This window comes from Drosophila arizonae, chromosome 4 (assembly GCF_054131065.1).
Source record: "Drosophila arizonae isolate 15081-1271.41 chromosome 4, UAZ_ARI_1.0, whole genome shotgun sequence".
Lineage (NCBI taxonomy): Eukaryota > Metazoa > Arthropoda > Insecta > Diptera > Drosophilidae > Drosophila > Drosophila arizonae.
Genome location: NC_142924.1, coordinates 27,383,289 through 27,401,242, shown reverse-complemented (window position 1 = coordinate 27,401,242; position 17,954 = coordinate 27,383,289). Strand labels below are relative to the sequence as shown.

At 37.8% G+C, this 17,954-nt stretch overlaps 1 protein-coding gene and 1 long non-coding RNA gene across 13 annotated transcripts in view; both read left to right on the top strand.

Moving 5' to 3' along the window:
* Pka-C3 (Protein kinase, cAMP-dependent, catalytic subunit 3) overlaps positions 1-7,922 on the top strand; it is a 124,191-nt gene extending 116,269 nt beyond the window's left edge. For all 12 annotated transcript variants that reach the window (XM_089468397.1, XM_089468396.1, XM_089468395.1 and 9 more), the window contains 2 exons: positions 3,184-3,261; positions 7,734-7,922. In XM_089468397.1, coding sequence (XP_089324523.1) covers positions 3,184-3,261; positions 7,734-7,859 — 204 coding nt within the window. In that variant the 3' untranslated portion in view covers positions 7,860-7,922. The remainder of the gene's footprint in view (positions 1-3,183; positions 3,262-7,733) is intronic.
* Positions 938-2,850, top strand: LOC149269520 (uncharacterized). The gene is made up of 2 exons (XR_016270011.1): positions 938-1,179; positions 2,296-2,850. It is a non-coding gene; the product is annotated as an uncharacterized LOC149269520 (long non-coding RNA).
* Positions 7,923-17,954: the final 10,032 nt, after the last annotated feature.

The window sequence follows — 17,954 nt, the reverse complement described above, 5'->3', positions numbered from 1 at the left end:
TATATATGTCCGATCATCTCAAGTGCATTTATGTTTACATTATTGTATATATTTGGTTGTATATTTACATAGCGACAAAGTGTCACTATGTGTACATTTTAGTGTATTGAGTGCCGGGTATATATATTATTAAATGAGACATACTACAGTGGTTCGAACCTCCGCTACTCTAACATTAATTGCGTCGCCCTTAGCACCCGCGCCACTGCTTTGCTCGAGTCATCAGTTGCTAAAATAGAATAGCTTAATAAGAGAGCGTCATCAGACAAAACTACAGTAACGGCTAGAAAGTCCAGAAATCAATCGAAATTCTAAGAATGTGAGAAAAGGCGCGCTTCTGTCTGTACGCATAGAATAGACGATGAGTGTGTGCACAAGCATAGGAAAATCGCGCTGATCTGCTGTTAGCTTGAAGCCGGTATCCAATGTATGGATATAAATCTATAGATATAAAAGAGAGTTGTGTAAAAGTGTCCAAGCACTTATAACTCGAGATCTGCTGGACCAATTTTCATGGTTTTTGATTTGTTGGATTTGTCTCCGCCACGAGTAGGTCAGTAGATCTTTAAAATACTGAAAAAATTTGACGAATACTTGAAAAACGCGTTTTTTTCCCTAAAGATTCAAATTTCCATTTATACTCAGTAGCCTTGACAACAGTGACAGTTTCGGTCCTGTATAGAAGTAAATAAACAAATGTAGTCAGTCAGTCTACGGCACAGCCTCGAGCAGACCTGACTATTCAACAAAAAAAAAAAAAAAAAAAAAAACTATTCACAAAAAAAATAACAAAAAAAAATTTTTTTCCAAGTCAAAAAGAAAAATATTTCAAATCAAAAATCTGCAAAAATTCCAAAAAATCAAAAGATTAAAACCTGACTGTTCAAAAAATAAATCAAAAAATTCAAAATTCGAAATTAAAAAAAAAAAGGTAATTATTAAAAAGTGAATTTTTGGCTTTTTATATTTTTGGACTTTTAAACTTTATAAATATTTCAAATCAAAAATCTGCAAAAATTAAAAAAAAAAAAATCAAAAGATTAAAACCTAACAATCAAAATTAAATAAAAAATTCAAAATTCGAAATTCAAAGAAAAAAAAGTTAATTATTAAAAAATTATATTTTTGGCTTTTTATATTTTTGGACTTTTACAAAAGCTAAATATCTCGAAAGTTCAGGTATTTGTCTCAAACATAAATTTGTGTAAATTATTTATATTTATATTTCTCGATTGTTATACTCATTCACGAAAGTGAATCAGTATATTGGTTTTGTGCAATGTCCGTCTTGCTGTCCGTCCGTCTGTCCGTCTGTCCGTCCGTCCGTCTGTCCGTCTGTCCGTCTGTCCGTATGAACGCAATCTATTTCGGCGCTATTGAAGCTAGAGGCTTGAAATTTGGAACACATACTCGTGTATATCTCCGATTTATAAAGTGTTAAAATTTTCCCGATCCGCCCACTAGGGGCGTGGCAAATCGGAAAATGCATTTTCCGATATACCAGAAATCATGTTTGTTGAAGAGCTAGAAAGCTGAAACTTGGTATGTAGGTCCGCGTTGACCACCCAAGATCACGAGCTATGGCGGATATATCTACGCCCATTGGGGGCGTGGCAAATCGGATAAAACTGTATCTCCTAAAGTTGTAAACCTAGAATGCTGAAATTTTGCACGTCAGCTAATGGTATGATTCTATAAAGTCTGAAGATAAATTATAAGTCTACGCCCGTTGGGGGCGTGGCAAATCGGACCTGAAGATATAGTGATTTTTTAAATTCTCCTATATTTTGGACACTATTGATGGCAGAGACCTCAAATTTTGTATATATACTCGGACTGATCACCCAAGACCAAAAAGTTTTGTCGGATATATGTCCGCCCACAGGGGGCGTGGCAAACCGCAAAAGTTTATATCTCCTAAAGTATAATAGCTAGAAGCTTCAAATTTGGATAGTTGAGTTACTGGTAGCCTCCTCTATCGATTCCCCAAAAATAATTTTTACGCCTCTTTAGGGGCGTGGCATATCGAAAAATACCCTGTAATTTTCACATTTTTTTAGGGTAAGCATTCAAACTTTGCAGTTAGGGTAACGTTATCTCTTTCTAAAAACTGACCAAAAATGAGGTGTCTACGCCCAGTTGGGGCGTGGCAAATCGGAAAAACCTGTATATTCTACAGTATTAGAACGAAACTTAACTACTAAATTGTTGATGGGATGTGAATGAGTATTCCGCAGTCGGTAACGCCCGACTGCAACGTTCTTACTTGTTTTATATGGTTTTGTGCGAGGGCAGTATTACTATTAATAAAAATGCCGCGTCCTAGAAGATCTAATCTTTCCCGGCGGACCCATAATGCAATTAGGCAACGGAATAGCGCGAGTCAATTATCTGACGAAGAGTGAGAAATCGCCCGAGAAAGGCTCCGCGTTAGTACCCAGCAAAGAAGGGCCTTAATTCGTGCTTCTCAAAGAGAGGCAGCCCGTGAAATGGCAATAAGAAATGGTTCAAGGATTGATTTGAATCGAGCAGCGTTTCGATATGATTGCACCATTGATTACAGCTTGAATCGTTTAGTTTGCATTGGTCCAATGGACGTTGTTTGCCAGCATTGTGGCGCATTGAATTTTGCTGGTGAAACGCCCGGTTTGTGCTGCCTTAGTGGTAAAGTGACATTGCCATTAGTGGTCCCGCCACCAGAGCCATTGCGTTCCCTGCTTTATGGCGAAACTAGAATCACATTTTCTAGCGAATACTCAAAAATACAAAATACCTAGAAATAATATAGAGGGCAATGCAACGTTTGCCGGGCCAGCTAGTATATAATAAAAATCAAAATTGTATATATTATATATGTATGTAATTTGAATGCAATAGCCATCGATGATTTTCCAATTTTAATGGCGTCATGCCGTGTTTTTTGCTGCGCACTAGACTTGAAAATTGCACTATATACTCTGGTTGACAGCGTTTGGGCTGTGAATGAGTCTTCTGCTATCGGTATCGCCCGATTGCAACGTTCTTACTTGTTTTAACTTCATATATAGCATTAAAGCTTACCGGAATTTTTTCATCTCAGAAGATACAAGAAGTTATTGTATTGTAATTTTCCGATAACTTATCCGATATCTTTTTATTGTGAGTAATATTTTATTAATAATTTTATATTTATTAAATCCACAGAATGGTGCTGATGACGTTAAGAGGCATCGCTGGTTCAAGAACATTGATTGGAATGATGTATATAATAAAAAACTAAAGGTAAGTTTTTCATGGTACAACTCACAGGTAAATTGGAGGGTTCACAGCAAATATAAATATTTATTAGAGAGCTGCATGACCGCACTCATAACCTAGCAAAATAGAGTGCACTCGAATTGAGACTGAGTGAGTGAGTGATAGGCATACAATGTGTTGAGATCGCATGCACTCAATATCTCATATCTCCCTGCCTTTAGTAAAAAGAATAAATAAGACGTAAGGAGCAATACAACAGTTAACCAAAGCATTTCCGCGACGAGGCTCACGAGTTTTTGCATGCATATATTTTCGTGTCAACACTTCGTATTTGCTCGGCTCCGTTGCATGAGGCTTGAGTAGTAAAAAAATTTTACGCCTAGATTAGTGCGCTTCGAGCGTTCAAGCATAAAGCACGTATTTTAATATGAAGGCTGATAGTGCGCTTATATATTTTCAATGGGAAATCAGGGTATAATGGCTTTGTTGAAATGTATGTAACAGGTAGAAGGAGGCGTGGCAAACCCCATAAAGTGTATAAATTAAATATTCGAAAGCGGTTTTTGGATTTAAAAAACATTATGCGACTCACATTAGTCTCTTATAGCATAGATTGAATTTTCGCATTTTACAATATTTTCGAATTTTATTTCATTGATATAATTTTTTCTTTTAATTGTCTTAATTAACATGGTTGTACAAACTTCATATGAGATTAAAGGTATGTTGATTATATAGAGTATATTTTTTCCATTACTTGCGATTTTTATTTGGCTAAATTCTAAAAATTCTTCTGCATTTAAGAACATGATTTTTTCTCTTTCTAGTATCTGCTCTATTATTTTGCCTTCGGATTCTGACAATATTATTGAGTTTATTGTATTTGTTTTTGCCCAGTCTATGGCATGAATTAAATTAGTTAAATCGTCTTTAAAGATTTGGAGCTTGTATTTAAAAAACGTGATTTTTTCTTCTTGAATGCTAGAATGATCTTTTACAATTTTCATTATGTTATTTGAGGGTTGTGTGATTTCATTGATTCTATCTTGCAATACTCTATTGATGACTACTTGTTTATTATTATTTTCTAGTTGCTCATTTATTTTTGTAATTAAAACCTCATGGTCACTGGTTTGAGTCTACGCAAGTCATTTCTGACGCTATTTAGTTCATAATTTAGCAGTGGGTACATCTGGTGTGAGGTGCTTATAGTGTTAAGGGTTTCTTCGAAAGTTCCGCAGATTTTTTCATATTCTGAAATGTCAAATACGTGAATAATTTTGAAAGTTCCGTTTGCATTGCCGTTTATAAGTCTTGGGTCAAGTCGTTTCTTAAAAATGTCAATTAATTCGTCTTCGGTAAAGTGGGGCTGTGTTACTGTATGCCTATGGTATGTAGGGAAGGGAATTTCGAATTTATAATCGTGCTTTTCGCCGATTACTATGAATAGCTGATTCTTGAAAACGTTAATAGGTGTTTCTGTCGTGGGGATGAGATTGTGTGACGAACTTTCATCACTCATAACTGTGGTTTCTGTACTATTGACTTCGTTTATTGGGTTCCTTGATAAAGCGTCTGCTACTACGTTAGTGTTTCCTGGCTTATGCTTTAACTCGTAATTGAACTCTTCTAAGTAACTCTTCCAACATTTTAATTTCCCGTTGTGATTTTTATTACTTAGAGCAAAGGTTATTGGTTGGTGATCTGTGAATATAATAACTTTGACAGTTCCATACAAGTAAATTCGAAGGTTTTGCAATGCCCAAACTATGGCTAGCATTTCCTTTTCGTTTGTTGCATAGTTCTCCTCTGTTTTTGACAATGTTCGTGATATAAAAGTAATGGGTCTGCCTTCTTGTTCAATGACTGCACCGATTGCGTAATTCGAAGCATCGGTTGTTAGGTGGAATTCTTTAGAGAAGTTTGGGTATTTTAAAATTACGTCATTAGAATAAAGAGTTTGCTTTATTTTGTTGAATGCTTCTATTGCCTTGTTATCTAACGTTATCTGTACTTTATCTGATGCTTTTGCTGATATACGACCATCTTCACCTCTGAGGTGAGTGGTAAGGGATTTAGCTAGTTTTGCATAATTTTTTATGAATCTACGGTAATAACCGAGAGGCCTAAGAACGATCGTAGTTCTTTCAGAGTTTTGAGTATGGGGAAATCGCTTCAACCTTTTCTGGATTTGTCTTAACGCCACTGTCTGAAATGGTGAGTCCTAGGAAATTTACTTCTTTTTTGAAAAATTCGCACTTGTCCATTTGGATTTTCATATTAGCGTTAAGTAAAGTCGTGAAGACTTGTTTTAGGTGATGAGCATGTTCGTTTTCAGTTTTGCTGAAAACAATGATGTCATCAATGTAGACGTAGCAGATTTTTCCAACATGATCCCTTAGAATATCATCTAAGGCTCTTTGGAATATTGAAGGGGAATTCTTGAGACCAAAAGGTAGTCTTGTAAATTCGTACTTCCCTCCGTTAACAGAAAATGCTGTCTTTTCTATGTCTGTTTCCTTCAAAGGAATTTGGTGGAAACCACTTTTGAGGTTGAGGACCGTGAAGAATATATTGTCCCCTAAGTGTTCTATGATGTCCCCTATTTCTGGCATTGGGTATCGGTCGGAGATTGTGACCAAATTTAGCTTGCGATAATCAATTACTAGTCGGTATTTTTTTTCCTGAGGCATCAGATTTCTTTGGTACGATCCATACTGGAGCGTTATACGCTGATCTAGAGGGTCTAATGACTCCGTCGTCAAGCATTTCTGATATCTGCTTTTCGACTTCTTGCTTTAGTGCAATACGAAAAATCTGATTGGAGTGTTGAGATTAAAAAGATACAGAAATATGTGATGGGTTATGGCTATTTTTCCGCCTATAGAATTAGCGAAAAAAGCTTCTTTGTTCTTTTTTGCGTTGGTTACTAAGGAAGACTGTATGTAATTCTGGTTGGACGTCAGACTTGTCAGAAATTTCTACTTGAATCTGGTCTGTGGTTGCTTCGTTCTCGTATGGTGTTTCGACGATACCTTGCTCCTCTACAGCAGCATAGTAGGCCTGTTCACTCATACACTGCTCGTATGCCTCGGCATAAGCTTCGGCGGCGTATGCGTTTGCATATGCATTTGCGTAAGCGTTAGCCTCATCATCTACGTTCTGCACTTGGGTTTCCCCAATATTTATGTGAAATTGTCGCTGTTGTTTGGATGGGTTTTCTGCCCTAGAAGATAATGGTCTTTTCCCAGCAAATTGGTTATAATTTGGCCTATTCATATAATTCACATTCCTGGTTCTGGTAGACGAGTCGACTTCCATTGGTTGTGGAGTCGGTTGTGGCTTTGCAGCTATTGGTCTTGGTGGTGCGTTAAAGAACTGAAGTGATTGTTGGTGTATGGGTCTTGGTATGAAACCTGAATTCTGGGGGTTAAACTTAGGCTTTGGTGGATAGTACAGGTCCGGATTGAAGTTGGTTTGATTTAGGACATGTGGGGTATTATATCTAAATGAAGATTGAGTAATTTTATTTTGATGATTGTTCTTCGGAGGAAGCGAAGGGGCTCTTATGGGATTAACGGAATTTCTAATCGATTGGTTTTCAATCAGTCGGCACAAGTGAAGGTCATGTTTAAGGTCGGTTGGCTCTTTGATCGTCGGTTGGTGCTTGTGTGTGTATGTGTTTGTGTATATGTGTGTGTAAATGTTTGTGTATATGTGTGTTTGTGTGTGTGTGCATGCGTGTGTGTGTATGTATGCCTGTGTGTGCGTGCGTGCGTGTGTGTGTGTGCGTGTTTTTGTGTAAGCTGAAAGACGCGAAAAATTATTGAAATAGCTAGCTCGGAGTCGAGCAGTCTCGACTAGAGCTTTCTTACTTGTTTCTTACTTTGTCTCTTTCTATGCCCTTTCCATTTAGAGGGTATATCAAGCTCTTGAAAGGGTTTTGCCATGCTCATGCAAAATGTTAGCGTTTTCAGGACATCTTATGTATCTACTAATCCTGACAACTTAAATAAAATGATTCCAAATTTCAATATTAATTAAACATATACAAACATATGTATATTGTGTAACAAACATTGCCTTTCGTTTCCTTGTTATTTGTGGGGAGGGTATAATAAGGTAAAGAATATTTTTTGGCTACCAAAATTGTAATAAATTTGCCGTCGGTTGACTATCTAGTCTGCACACACACAACTCCATTGCGCTTCGTGTTTTTCTTATTTTTTATTTTTTTTTTTCTCTGCTAACTGCGACGCAACTTATATGGCCACATCTGAATATGAGCATTGTTTATTCGGTTACGGTTTTTTTGGCACTCATGCAGCCCTCTAATATTTATAAATACATATAATTTGAAATAGCTTTAATCGTCACTGCAAATGCAAATGCCATGTTACCAATAAGCCTCAATAAAATATTGTTTATAAGTTTTTCATTGTAAAAGGATTTATTTATTTGATATAAATTGAATAATTAATTGTTTTGTATTGCAGCCCCCAATTTTACCTGATGTACATCATGATGGGGATACAAAGAATTTTGATGATTATTCCGAAATCGATTGGAAGCCTACTATTGCAATAGACCAAAAAGATTTTAAATTATTTAATGATTTCTAAAAATAAGTACTTCTACAGTGGAATTTAAGATTAAATACAATAATTTATAAATTATAAAGTAAATATTATTAGTGGCAGTGTCAGAGTTAAAGATAATACCGACCCGTTTCCAAATATACGGCAGAAGCATAAGCATATTATATTTATCAGGGTCGTCAACTAGGAGATCATCTGAACGCCGAATGATCTGGGCTTTGTCTGTCTGTCTGTCCTTCCGTCTGTCCATATGAACCCCAATATCTCAGAATATATAACAGAATTTGAAATGCATATGAATTTGACCTCGCATGTAGAGTACTGGTGAACAGTTTGCTTTATATTGCTAAAGCAAGACTCGCTGGGCAAGTAAAATTCGTTTAGACGCAGACGATCTGTTGGATGGTCTCATTGAGGGAATACCGAATACAATTTTACGTTCACAAGCCAAGATCCACTGTTTTGAAGACCCCAGCAAGATATTAAGGGCTTTCGCAGAGGTGTGTCGGCCACAGCAACACACAGCAACAGTGTGATTGAGGGACGCGTTGCTTCAACTACAACAACAGAGGCATTAAACAAGAGATTCTTAGAGGAAACACTTACAGAACGTTAGAGCAAACACATTAGGAACAAGTATGAAAGCTCTAGTCGAGACTGCTCGACTACGAGATCCCCTGAACCCTTGGAGCAATAGATATTTCAATAATTTTCGCGTCTTTCAGCTTACACAAGAAACACGCATACACACACACACAGGCACGTACGCACACACAGGCATACATACACACACACGCATACAGACACACATACACACACACACACGCATACATACATAAACGCATACACACACACATACACATACACACACACATACACATACACATACACACACATACACAAACACATACGCACACAAGCACCCACGCATAAACACGCATGGGCGGCAGTGAGCGCTTACTATGACAACTTAATTGCTTAATAACTTTTTTTGTGGACGTACGATCCTTACGAAACTTTCAGATTATGATTATAACATGGATATGCATGTAATTGCCAAAGCACAAGTCTCTAGTATTTGAAATACGCTTTTTACAAAAGTGAGGGTGAGGGGGTGAATTTAAGGGTGGGGGGTAAATTTTAACAAAAACCGAAATTGTATAAATTGCATATAAGCATACATTAAAAATTTGAAGACTCTAGCAATAAAGGTGTAGAAGATAAAATTTTATAACTGGTTTTCGATAAGGTTTTTTATCGATAAAAAAAGATCGGGATGAGTTATCGATTTTTAATGATAAACTTGATATGCGCGCTGTAATTACGGACATTTAAAAAAAATTTGAAGTCTCTAGCTCTTATATCTTCTGAAATCGACGCGTTCATACATACGGACGGACGGACGGACGGACGGACGGACGGACGGACGGACAGACAGACGGACGGACAGGGCCAAATCGACTCAGCTCGTCGCCCTGATCAGGAATATATATACTTTGTGGGGTCTGCCACGCCTCCTTATGCCTGTTACATACGTTTAACAAAACCATTATACCCTGATTTCCCATTTTAATGGGTTCAGGGTATAAAAATTATTATAAATCACATTAGAAAAAATGTTTAGAAAACATGTTAGGCAAAATTGTTAGAAAACACATTAGAAAAAAAATTAGTGAATAAAGAGAGCAAAGAATTAAAACACAAAGCGAGAGCAAAGAATTAGCCAAAGCGGTCTGGATGATGATTTAAAAATCAGCATGTTTCAAATCAGTGTAGTAGAAGGAAACTAATCAAAAAGAAGCATACAACAAGAGAAAACAATAAATTATGACAAAAGAAAAATGCTAATTGATTACTTATATGTAAATGCTGAAAAGCCAGTAAAACCTAAGAACAAGTGTGACGTGAACGTACGGATTGAAAGGACAAACCCGTTCAGCTGTTCACCAAGAACGTTATCATACACTGAAAAAAAGACGGGACGTAAATTATATTGGTTCCCCAATATGAACAAGTAAGAAGGCACTAGACGAGACTGCTCGGCTAGGAGATACCCTAAACCCGCCAAGGTGATATTCTACTCATTCTGCACTTCTTTTATGCACACATGCATAAACACGCATCCACACGCACGAATAATCATGCGCTCTGCTGGCTGCGGAGTAAATAGTAATATAATAAGTCTATATTTAAAATTTGCAAGTTCTAACTCTAAAGGTGTAGTAGATATAATTAAATAACTAGCTTTCGATAGGGTTTTTGATCGATAATAAAATATCGGAAGTAGTTATCGATGTATATATAAAAACTCGATATGCGCGTGATATACACGTACCACTAACCAGAGAACACATAGACCGGACAAGTAGTGTAAAGCGTTTTGCACACTTTTTTTCGGGAGTTATTTCCCAGACACTTCGTATTTGCTCGGCTCCTCACTTTTTGGGTTCGGGCTACGAAAAAATACGAAAGCACAATCATTTCGCTTCATGCGCTCGGCCGAGATGGTCGACTGTGGAACAAAAGATCTCTCTGCGCTGAATGACAAGTGACAAGTGCACTTCCCAATACTCTGTGGCTCTGTGGCCGGCGAGTAACTCATACACATACACATATGTATGTGTGTGGTATAGTGACTGGCGGGTAACTCGCGCTTATCTTTAAGCACCTGATTTCATTTCAATGATTGTGGGATCATTTCAATGTTGTGATTGTGTGCCTATCAGAATGCATTTTTAAAGAAATGTAATACCTGATTAAACTCAGTGGGCAAAATGGGATGCGATTTTCGATCCCTAGCACCCGTTCATATATGTACATACATATACTGGTGTATGCAAGTAAAATAGCTTAGTCAGCTATTTAAATAAAAGCGCCTCTTCAATTAAAACCCAAAATCGTTCACACCATTAAAAGTTGAGGTAGGCACACACCAATGTTCATCTCCCATACATACAAACAGAGATATACACACACGCACATGTAAAGGCACATAGGCATACAAATGCTTCTACAAGTGATATCCCATAATTGAAAACGCTAACATTTTGTATGAACGTGGCGAACGCTTTACAAATTTCGGCATACCCTTCACTCATAAGGAACGAGCTGAGATCGTCGCGACCAATTTTCAATTTTTGTGCGCTGCTTCTATTCGAGAGACCATAGAGAGAGACCATAAAGAGAGGGAGAGAGTGAGTAAGGGAAACAGAGCGCATAGCCGTGCTTCATTTGGTAATGCGTGCATTTTGTGGCAGCAGTCGCAGCGCACTGATTTTGTCGTGCCTTATTTTCAATGCTTGAGCCTCAGAAGACCGAGCCGACCAAATACGAAGTTGTCCGGTCTCTTCATCGCATTTTTTCGGTGTTGAAATAGTTTGTTCTACATGTCTAGTCTATGTGTTCTCTGGTTAGTGGTCCTACTCTCTCTCTCTCAGTCCCTCTCTTTCGCTCTCTATGGTCGCTGAAATCATCACTCTCAACGACGCAAAAAAATTAAACTTTGTTCGCGACGATCCTTTTTCCTTTTCAGTGAAGAGTATACCGAAATCTTAAAAGCGTTTGCCACGCTCATGCAAACTGTAAGCGTTTCAATGATTATTTTTGGGAAGGGTATGAGAGTGTTGATGCGCATAAAAAATATTATTTCGCGACGGGCAAGCCACACTTGCACAATTAGTACATGAATGAGCATACGGATGACAGTGTGCGAAGCTCTTTCAGCCTGTAGCATTTTTAGAGCCCAGCGTTTGCATTTGGTCGGTGTTGTACATGTATACATTTGATTGTGTGTGTGTTCGCATGGGACACGAATTATGGAATAGCACTTGTAGAAGCATTTGTATGCCTTTACATGTGCGTGTGTGTATGTACATGTGTGTTTGCATGGGACATGAACATGTAAATTGTAAAGCCAAAAATTGGTCGTTGGTCTGTCTTATTATACGAATTCATTTTTATAAATGCATATATCGATGAAATACATCAAGCGCTCCCACACTAGAGTACTAGTGACTGGGGACGTTGTGTTGGGTTCTTGTGAATATATAACACTTTGGTGTTCAATGAAATATATAATTTGGATAAGTAGGTCTAATATATTTTATATATTTTGGAACAATAGGTCTAAACTCTCTCTAGTCTGAATATAAACTGAACTAAATTTGTTCTACTGGTTAGGTTCTTCCCTTGAATGTCTGACTCGACTCTCCAACCTCTTTAGATTGTCGATAGTCTTAACTTATATAACTAGTTGTCCCGACGAGCTTCGTACCGCCTAACAGTCTCTATATACATATATAAAAAAAATTCGAGTTTGTTACAAAACTTATAATTCGCGATCTGCTGCATCAATTTTCATGGTTTTTGATTTGTTGGGCTTTTCTCCGCCCCGAATAGCAGAATATATCTTAAAAACACTGAATTTAGGAATACTTGAAAAATACGTTATTTTCCCTAAAAGTTCTTTAATTTCGGAGCTGTCAAATTTGTGTATCGAAATCAGTACGTAATGTCGTGTTACCTTTTAGCCAGAGCTTGCAAATGAGAGTTGAGCGTTTTTTCGTTTATTCTCTTTCTCGCATCATACTCAAAAAAAATTGTGTAGACACGTCTCTCTCTGAGCGTCACTCTCTGTTTTTCTTCAGCATCTGTTTCGCTCAGACGCAGTGCGATGACTCATTCGTGTGACGCACTCACATGAGTGTCGCGTAAAACTAACAGGATTTTCTCTCACACAAAGCCTCTCAGCAAGAAACACTTTGACTAACAAACTCAGCAGAAAATGTTTTTGCCTTCGTGTGCATGTAAATACACGCATACATACATACAAAAAGAACGCAGCAATCGCGCGTGATTACCCATACAAACGCAACTTACCGTTACTTCATTTAACTCAAGCAAACGATCAGTGTTTGACTTGAGGAAACGAAAACAGAAACAACTATCTCCCTCAGAGCGCGAGAGAGCTAAGCCAGACGCGACAAAAACACTTTCTGTCTGAGTATTTTTTGCCTGTGTCACTGAAAGACACTTTTTTGCAGACAACGAAAAAGTGTTAACAGTTTTTTGCAAGCTATGCTTTTAGCTGAACTAATTTAGGCTTCTATGAATACTACAATGAATAATACAAAAAAAATTAATATAGATAATTGTCAGAATTTTTACGAATCATCAAACAATATGCGTAATAATTAATCGAACCAAAAGCAAACAGAATAAAATGTACATAAAGTTAAAATGACAACAATGATTGATTTTACCATTCAATGGATTCATCATTTTGATATTAAAGTGATATCCATCGTCTCCTTGCCAAAACATCAGCGGGTATTATAAAGCGTCATATGAACGGTGCGTTTCAGATATTCTTTGTAGTTGCTCAGTACTGCGTCGTGTAAACACAATCTCGCATGCTTCCACGCTTCACCAACAATCAGGATTGCCACTTCATCGATTGTTGGAGCATTAAATGTGCGTTCATGTGTTCCAGCTGGTCTTTTATCTACTCTGATTACTACTTTATAGTCATCTCCTGACATGCGCTCTAAAGCAGTCTTGAACAGCTTGACCAATGCATGATGTTCGTGAAGCATTTTTCCTGCAAATCTTGGAGAATTGCTCTTTTCATAGCTGTGTTGATTTTTTGACGCCGGTCAAGTTCTTCTTCCATATTGCCCATGAAGTATATTTGCAAGAATTTGTGCTGTGCATCTTCAAAAGGTTGCATTGATCGCCATAGTTATAGTTAGATTTACAAACACTTTTTACAGAAATCTAACAAACAACATTATTCGAAATTATTATTATTATTATTATTATTATTATTTTTTTTTTTTTACAATCATAGAAAATAAAATTTTTAACGTAAATTACCTTAAATGTCGGATTATATCCGTCTCCAATAATTTCCGCCCCAAATGAAGTCATTTGGAAACAGGCATTGTATTTTTAAGTGTTTCACCAGCAAACTTCAATGCACCATAATTCTGGCAAACAACGTCCATTGGACCAATGCAATCTAAACGATTCAAGCTGTAGTCAATGGTGCAATCATATCGAAACGTTGCTCGATTCAAATCAGTCCTTGAACCATTTCTTATTGCCGTTTCACGGGCTGCCTCTCTTTGAGAAGCACGAATTAAGGTCCTTCTTTGCTGGGTACTAACGCGGCGCTTTTCTCGGGCGATTTTTCGTTCTTCGTCAGACTTGCGATATTCCGTTTCCAAATTGCAGCATGGGTCCGCCGGGAAAGATTAGATCTTCTAGGACGCGGCATTTTTATACTCATTCACGAAAGTGAATCAGTATATTGGTTTTGTGCAATGTCCGTCTTGCTGTCCGTCCGTCTGTCCGTCTGTCCGTCTGTCCGTCCGTCCGTCTGTCCGTCTGTCCGTCTGTCCGTATGAACGCAATCTATTTCGGCGCTATTGAAGCTAGAGACTTGAAATTTGGAACACATACTCGTGTATATCTCCGATTTATAAAGTGTTAAAATTTTCCCGATCCGCCCACTAGGGGCGTGGCAAATCGGAAAATGCATTTTCCGATATACCAGAAATCATGTTTGTTGAAGAGCTAGAAAGCTGAAACTTGGTATGTAGGTCCGCGTTGACCACCCAAGATCACGAGCTATGGCGGATATATCTACGCCCATTGGGGGCGTGGCAAATCGGATAAAACTATATCTCCTAAAGCTGTAAACCTAGAATGCTGAAATTTTGCACGTCAGCTAGTGGTATGATTCTATAAAGTCTGAAGATAAATTATAAGTCTACGCCCGTTGGGGGCGTGGCAAATCGGACATGAAGATATGGTGATTTTGTAAATTCTCCTATATTTTGGACACTATTGATGGCAGAGACCTCAAATTTTGTACATATACTCGGACTGATCACCCAAGACCAAAAAGTTTTGTCGGATATATGTCCGCCCACTGGGGGCGTGGCAAACCGCAAAAGTTTATATCTCCTAAAGTATAATAGCTAGAAGCTTCAAATTTGGATAGTTGAGTTACTGGTAGCCTCCTCTATCGATTCCCCAAAAATAATTTTTACGCCTCTTTAGGGGCGTGGCATATCGAAAAATACCCTGTAATTTTCACATTTTTTTAGGGTAAGCATTCAAACTTTGCAGTTAGGGTAACGTTATCTCTTTCTAAAAACTGACCAAAAATGAGGTGTCTACGCCCAGTTGGGGCGTGGCAAATCGGAAAAACCTGTATATTCTACAGTATTAGAACGAAACTTAACTACTAAATTGTTGATGGGATGTGAATGAGTATTCCGCAGTCGGTAACGCCCGACTGCAACGTTCTTACTTGTTATACCCTGAACGCATTGAACATGGGAAATCAGGGTATAATGGTTTTGTTAAAAGTATGTAACAGGCAGAAGGAGGCGTGGCAGACACAACAAAGTATATATATTCTTGATCAGGGCGACGAGCTGAGTCGATTTGGCCTGTCCGTCTGTCTGTCAGTCCGTCCGTCCGTCCGTCATGTATGAACGCGTCGATCTCAGAAGTTTTAAGAGCTAGAGACTTGAAATTTTCCTAGGTCCGTTTTTCTTTATATATCGATAGGTCAAGTTTTTCTTTATATATCGATAACTACTCCCGATATTTTAGTATCGATTAAAAACCTTATCGAAAGCTAGTTGTTTAATTATATCTCCTACACCTTTAGAGCTAGAGCTTCCAAATTTTAAATGTAGACTTTATATTTTATATAATTTCGTTTTTTATCAAAATTTAAAAATTTAAATTATTCTACAAATAAATTCTTATAATGTTGCCCACACTACAGCGCAGCCCAAGCCCAGCCCAAGCGCAGTCGCTGCTTACTGCGCAGTTAGCAGAGCGCGTTCTAATACGTGCGTGTGTATGTATGTGTGTCGAAAAGAAGTGCAGACTGATTAGGATATCAGATAAGAGGGTTCAAGGTATCTCCTAGTCGAGCAGTCTCGACTAGAGTCTTCTTACTTGTAATAGTAATATTGAATATGCCCTCGCACAAAACCACATAAAACAATCAAGAAATATAAATATAAATAATTTACACAAATTTATGTTTGAGACAAACAAATACCTGAACCTTCCAGATATTTAGCTTTTGTACGCACGCGTATTATTTTTATCAAATGTGCTTTTTTTTATGAATAGTCAGGTTCGTCTAAGGCTGTGCCATAGACTGACTGACTACATTTGCTTATTTACTTCTATACTATTGTATAGTATGAGAGCAGGACCGAAAACTGTCACTGTTATCAAGCCTACTGATAATCAATGGAAATTTGAATCTTTAGGGAAAAACCCGCATTTTTCAAGTATTCGTCAAATTTGTTCAGTATTTTTTCTTACTCGTAGCGGAGACAAATCCAACAAATCAAAAACCATGAAAATTGGTCCAGCAGATCTCGAGTTATAAGTGGAGGAGCACTTTTACACAACTCTCTTTTATATATATAGATAGATAAATTAAAATTAGTTTTAACACACTTTCAACCGAAGAGATGATTTGACAGTCACTCTAGAATTGAAACCATACAAAATTGACAAACACTCAAAAGAAAAGAGCTGTGATCGTCGCGAACAAATTTCAATTTTTGTGCGCTGCTGAGTTCGGTCATTTGAGCGACCATAGAGAGAGATAGAGAGAGAGTAGGATAAATAGCGCATAGGTTCATATAAGAATGGGACCATTTCGTTTGAGCGTTTGCAGCGCACTGACTTTATCGTGCACTATTTTCACTGCTCGAACCTACAGCGACCGAGCCGAGCAAATACGAAGTATAGTGGTCTTATCATTTTCAGCTGTAGAAAAATTTGTGCTAGTACTCATTTAATGCGGTACAAGAAAAAAGTGTGCTTATTTAAAAATGAATGATTCAATAGCCATTTTGAATGCATCCATGCAGATGTCTAGTCAGTATAGTCGACATTGTAATGTATACCTTACCTTCGATCAGTGTTTTTCATTGTCTTTATACTCATTCACGAAAGTGAAATGCGTATATTGGTTTTGTGCAATGTCCGTCTGTCCGTCCGTCTGTCCGTATGAACGCAGTCTATTTCGGGGCTATTGAAGCTAGAAACTTAAAATTTGGAAAACACTCGTGTATATCTCCGATTTATAAAGTGTTAAAATTCCGGATCCGCCCACTAAGGGCGTGGCAAATCGGAAAATGCATTTTCCGATATACCATCATGTTAGTTGAAGAGCTAGATACCTGAAATTTGGTATGGAGATCCGCGTCGACGGGGCGTGGCAAGAAGATATAGTAATATAGACTCCTCATTTTTGGCCAGTTCTTAGAGCGAGCAACCGGTAACCTAAATCATTATATCTTCAGAATTAAAACATCAGCTTACGCGCAAAATTTTAGCATTCTAGGCTTACAACTTTAGGAGAATGAATGAGTCTAAAAATTGTGCTATGCTCTCGCTACCGCTCTCGTTTTTGACGGGAGCCGTAGCAGAGCCGTAGCCTAACAATAAAGAGTTGTGCTCTGCTCTGCTCTCGTAGTTTCTTGTGTTAAAGCTGTAGCGATACCACAAAATGAAATGATGTGTTACGCCCTGCCGTAGCGGTAGCTGAAAACAGATAGCGAAAGCGATAGCTGAAAGCAGTGAGCGAGATGAAATCATAGCAAGATGAGAACAGAGCCAGATGAGAACATAGCGAGATGATAACAGAGTGAGATGAGAGTAAAAGAAATGAGCTAGAGCGGTATGATCAGCAGAAGATCTTTTTATACCATTTTCACTGGGAAATCAGGGTCTAATGGTTTTGTTAAATGTATGTAACAGGCAGAAGTAGACGTGGCAGACCCCATAAAGTATATATATTCTTGATCAGGGCGACGAGCTGAATCGATTTAGCTCTGTCCGTCCGTCCGTCTGTCAGTATGTTTGAACGCGTCGAACTCAGAAGATATAAGAACTAGAGACTTGAAATTTGTTTTCCTAGTTCCGTGTATTGCACGCGCATATCGAGTTTTGCTTTAAATATCGATAAGTTGCCCCGTTATTTTGTTATCGATTAAAAACATCGAAAGCCAGTAATAAGTTTATATCTTTAAAGCTAGAGTCTCCAAATTTTTGTTGTATACTTATATGCAT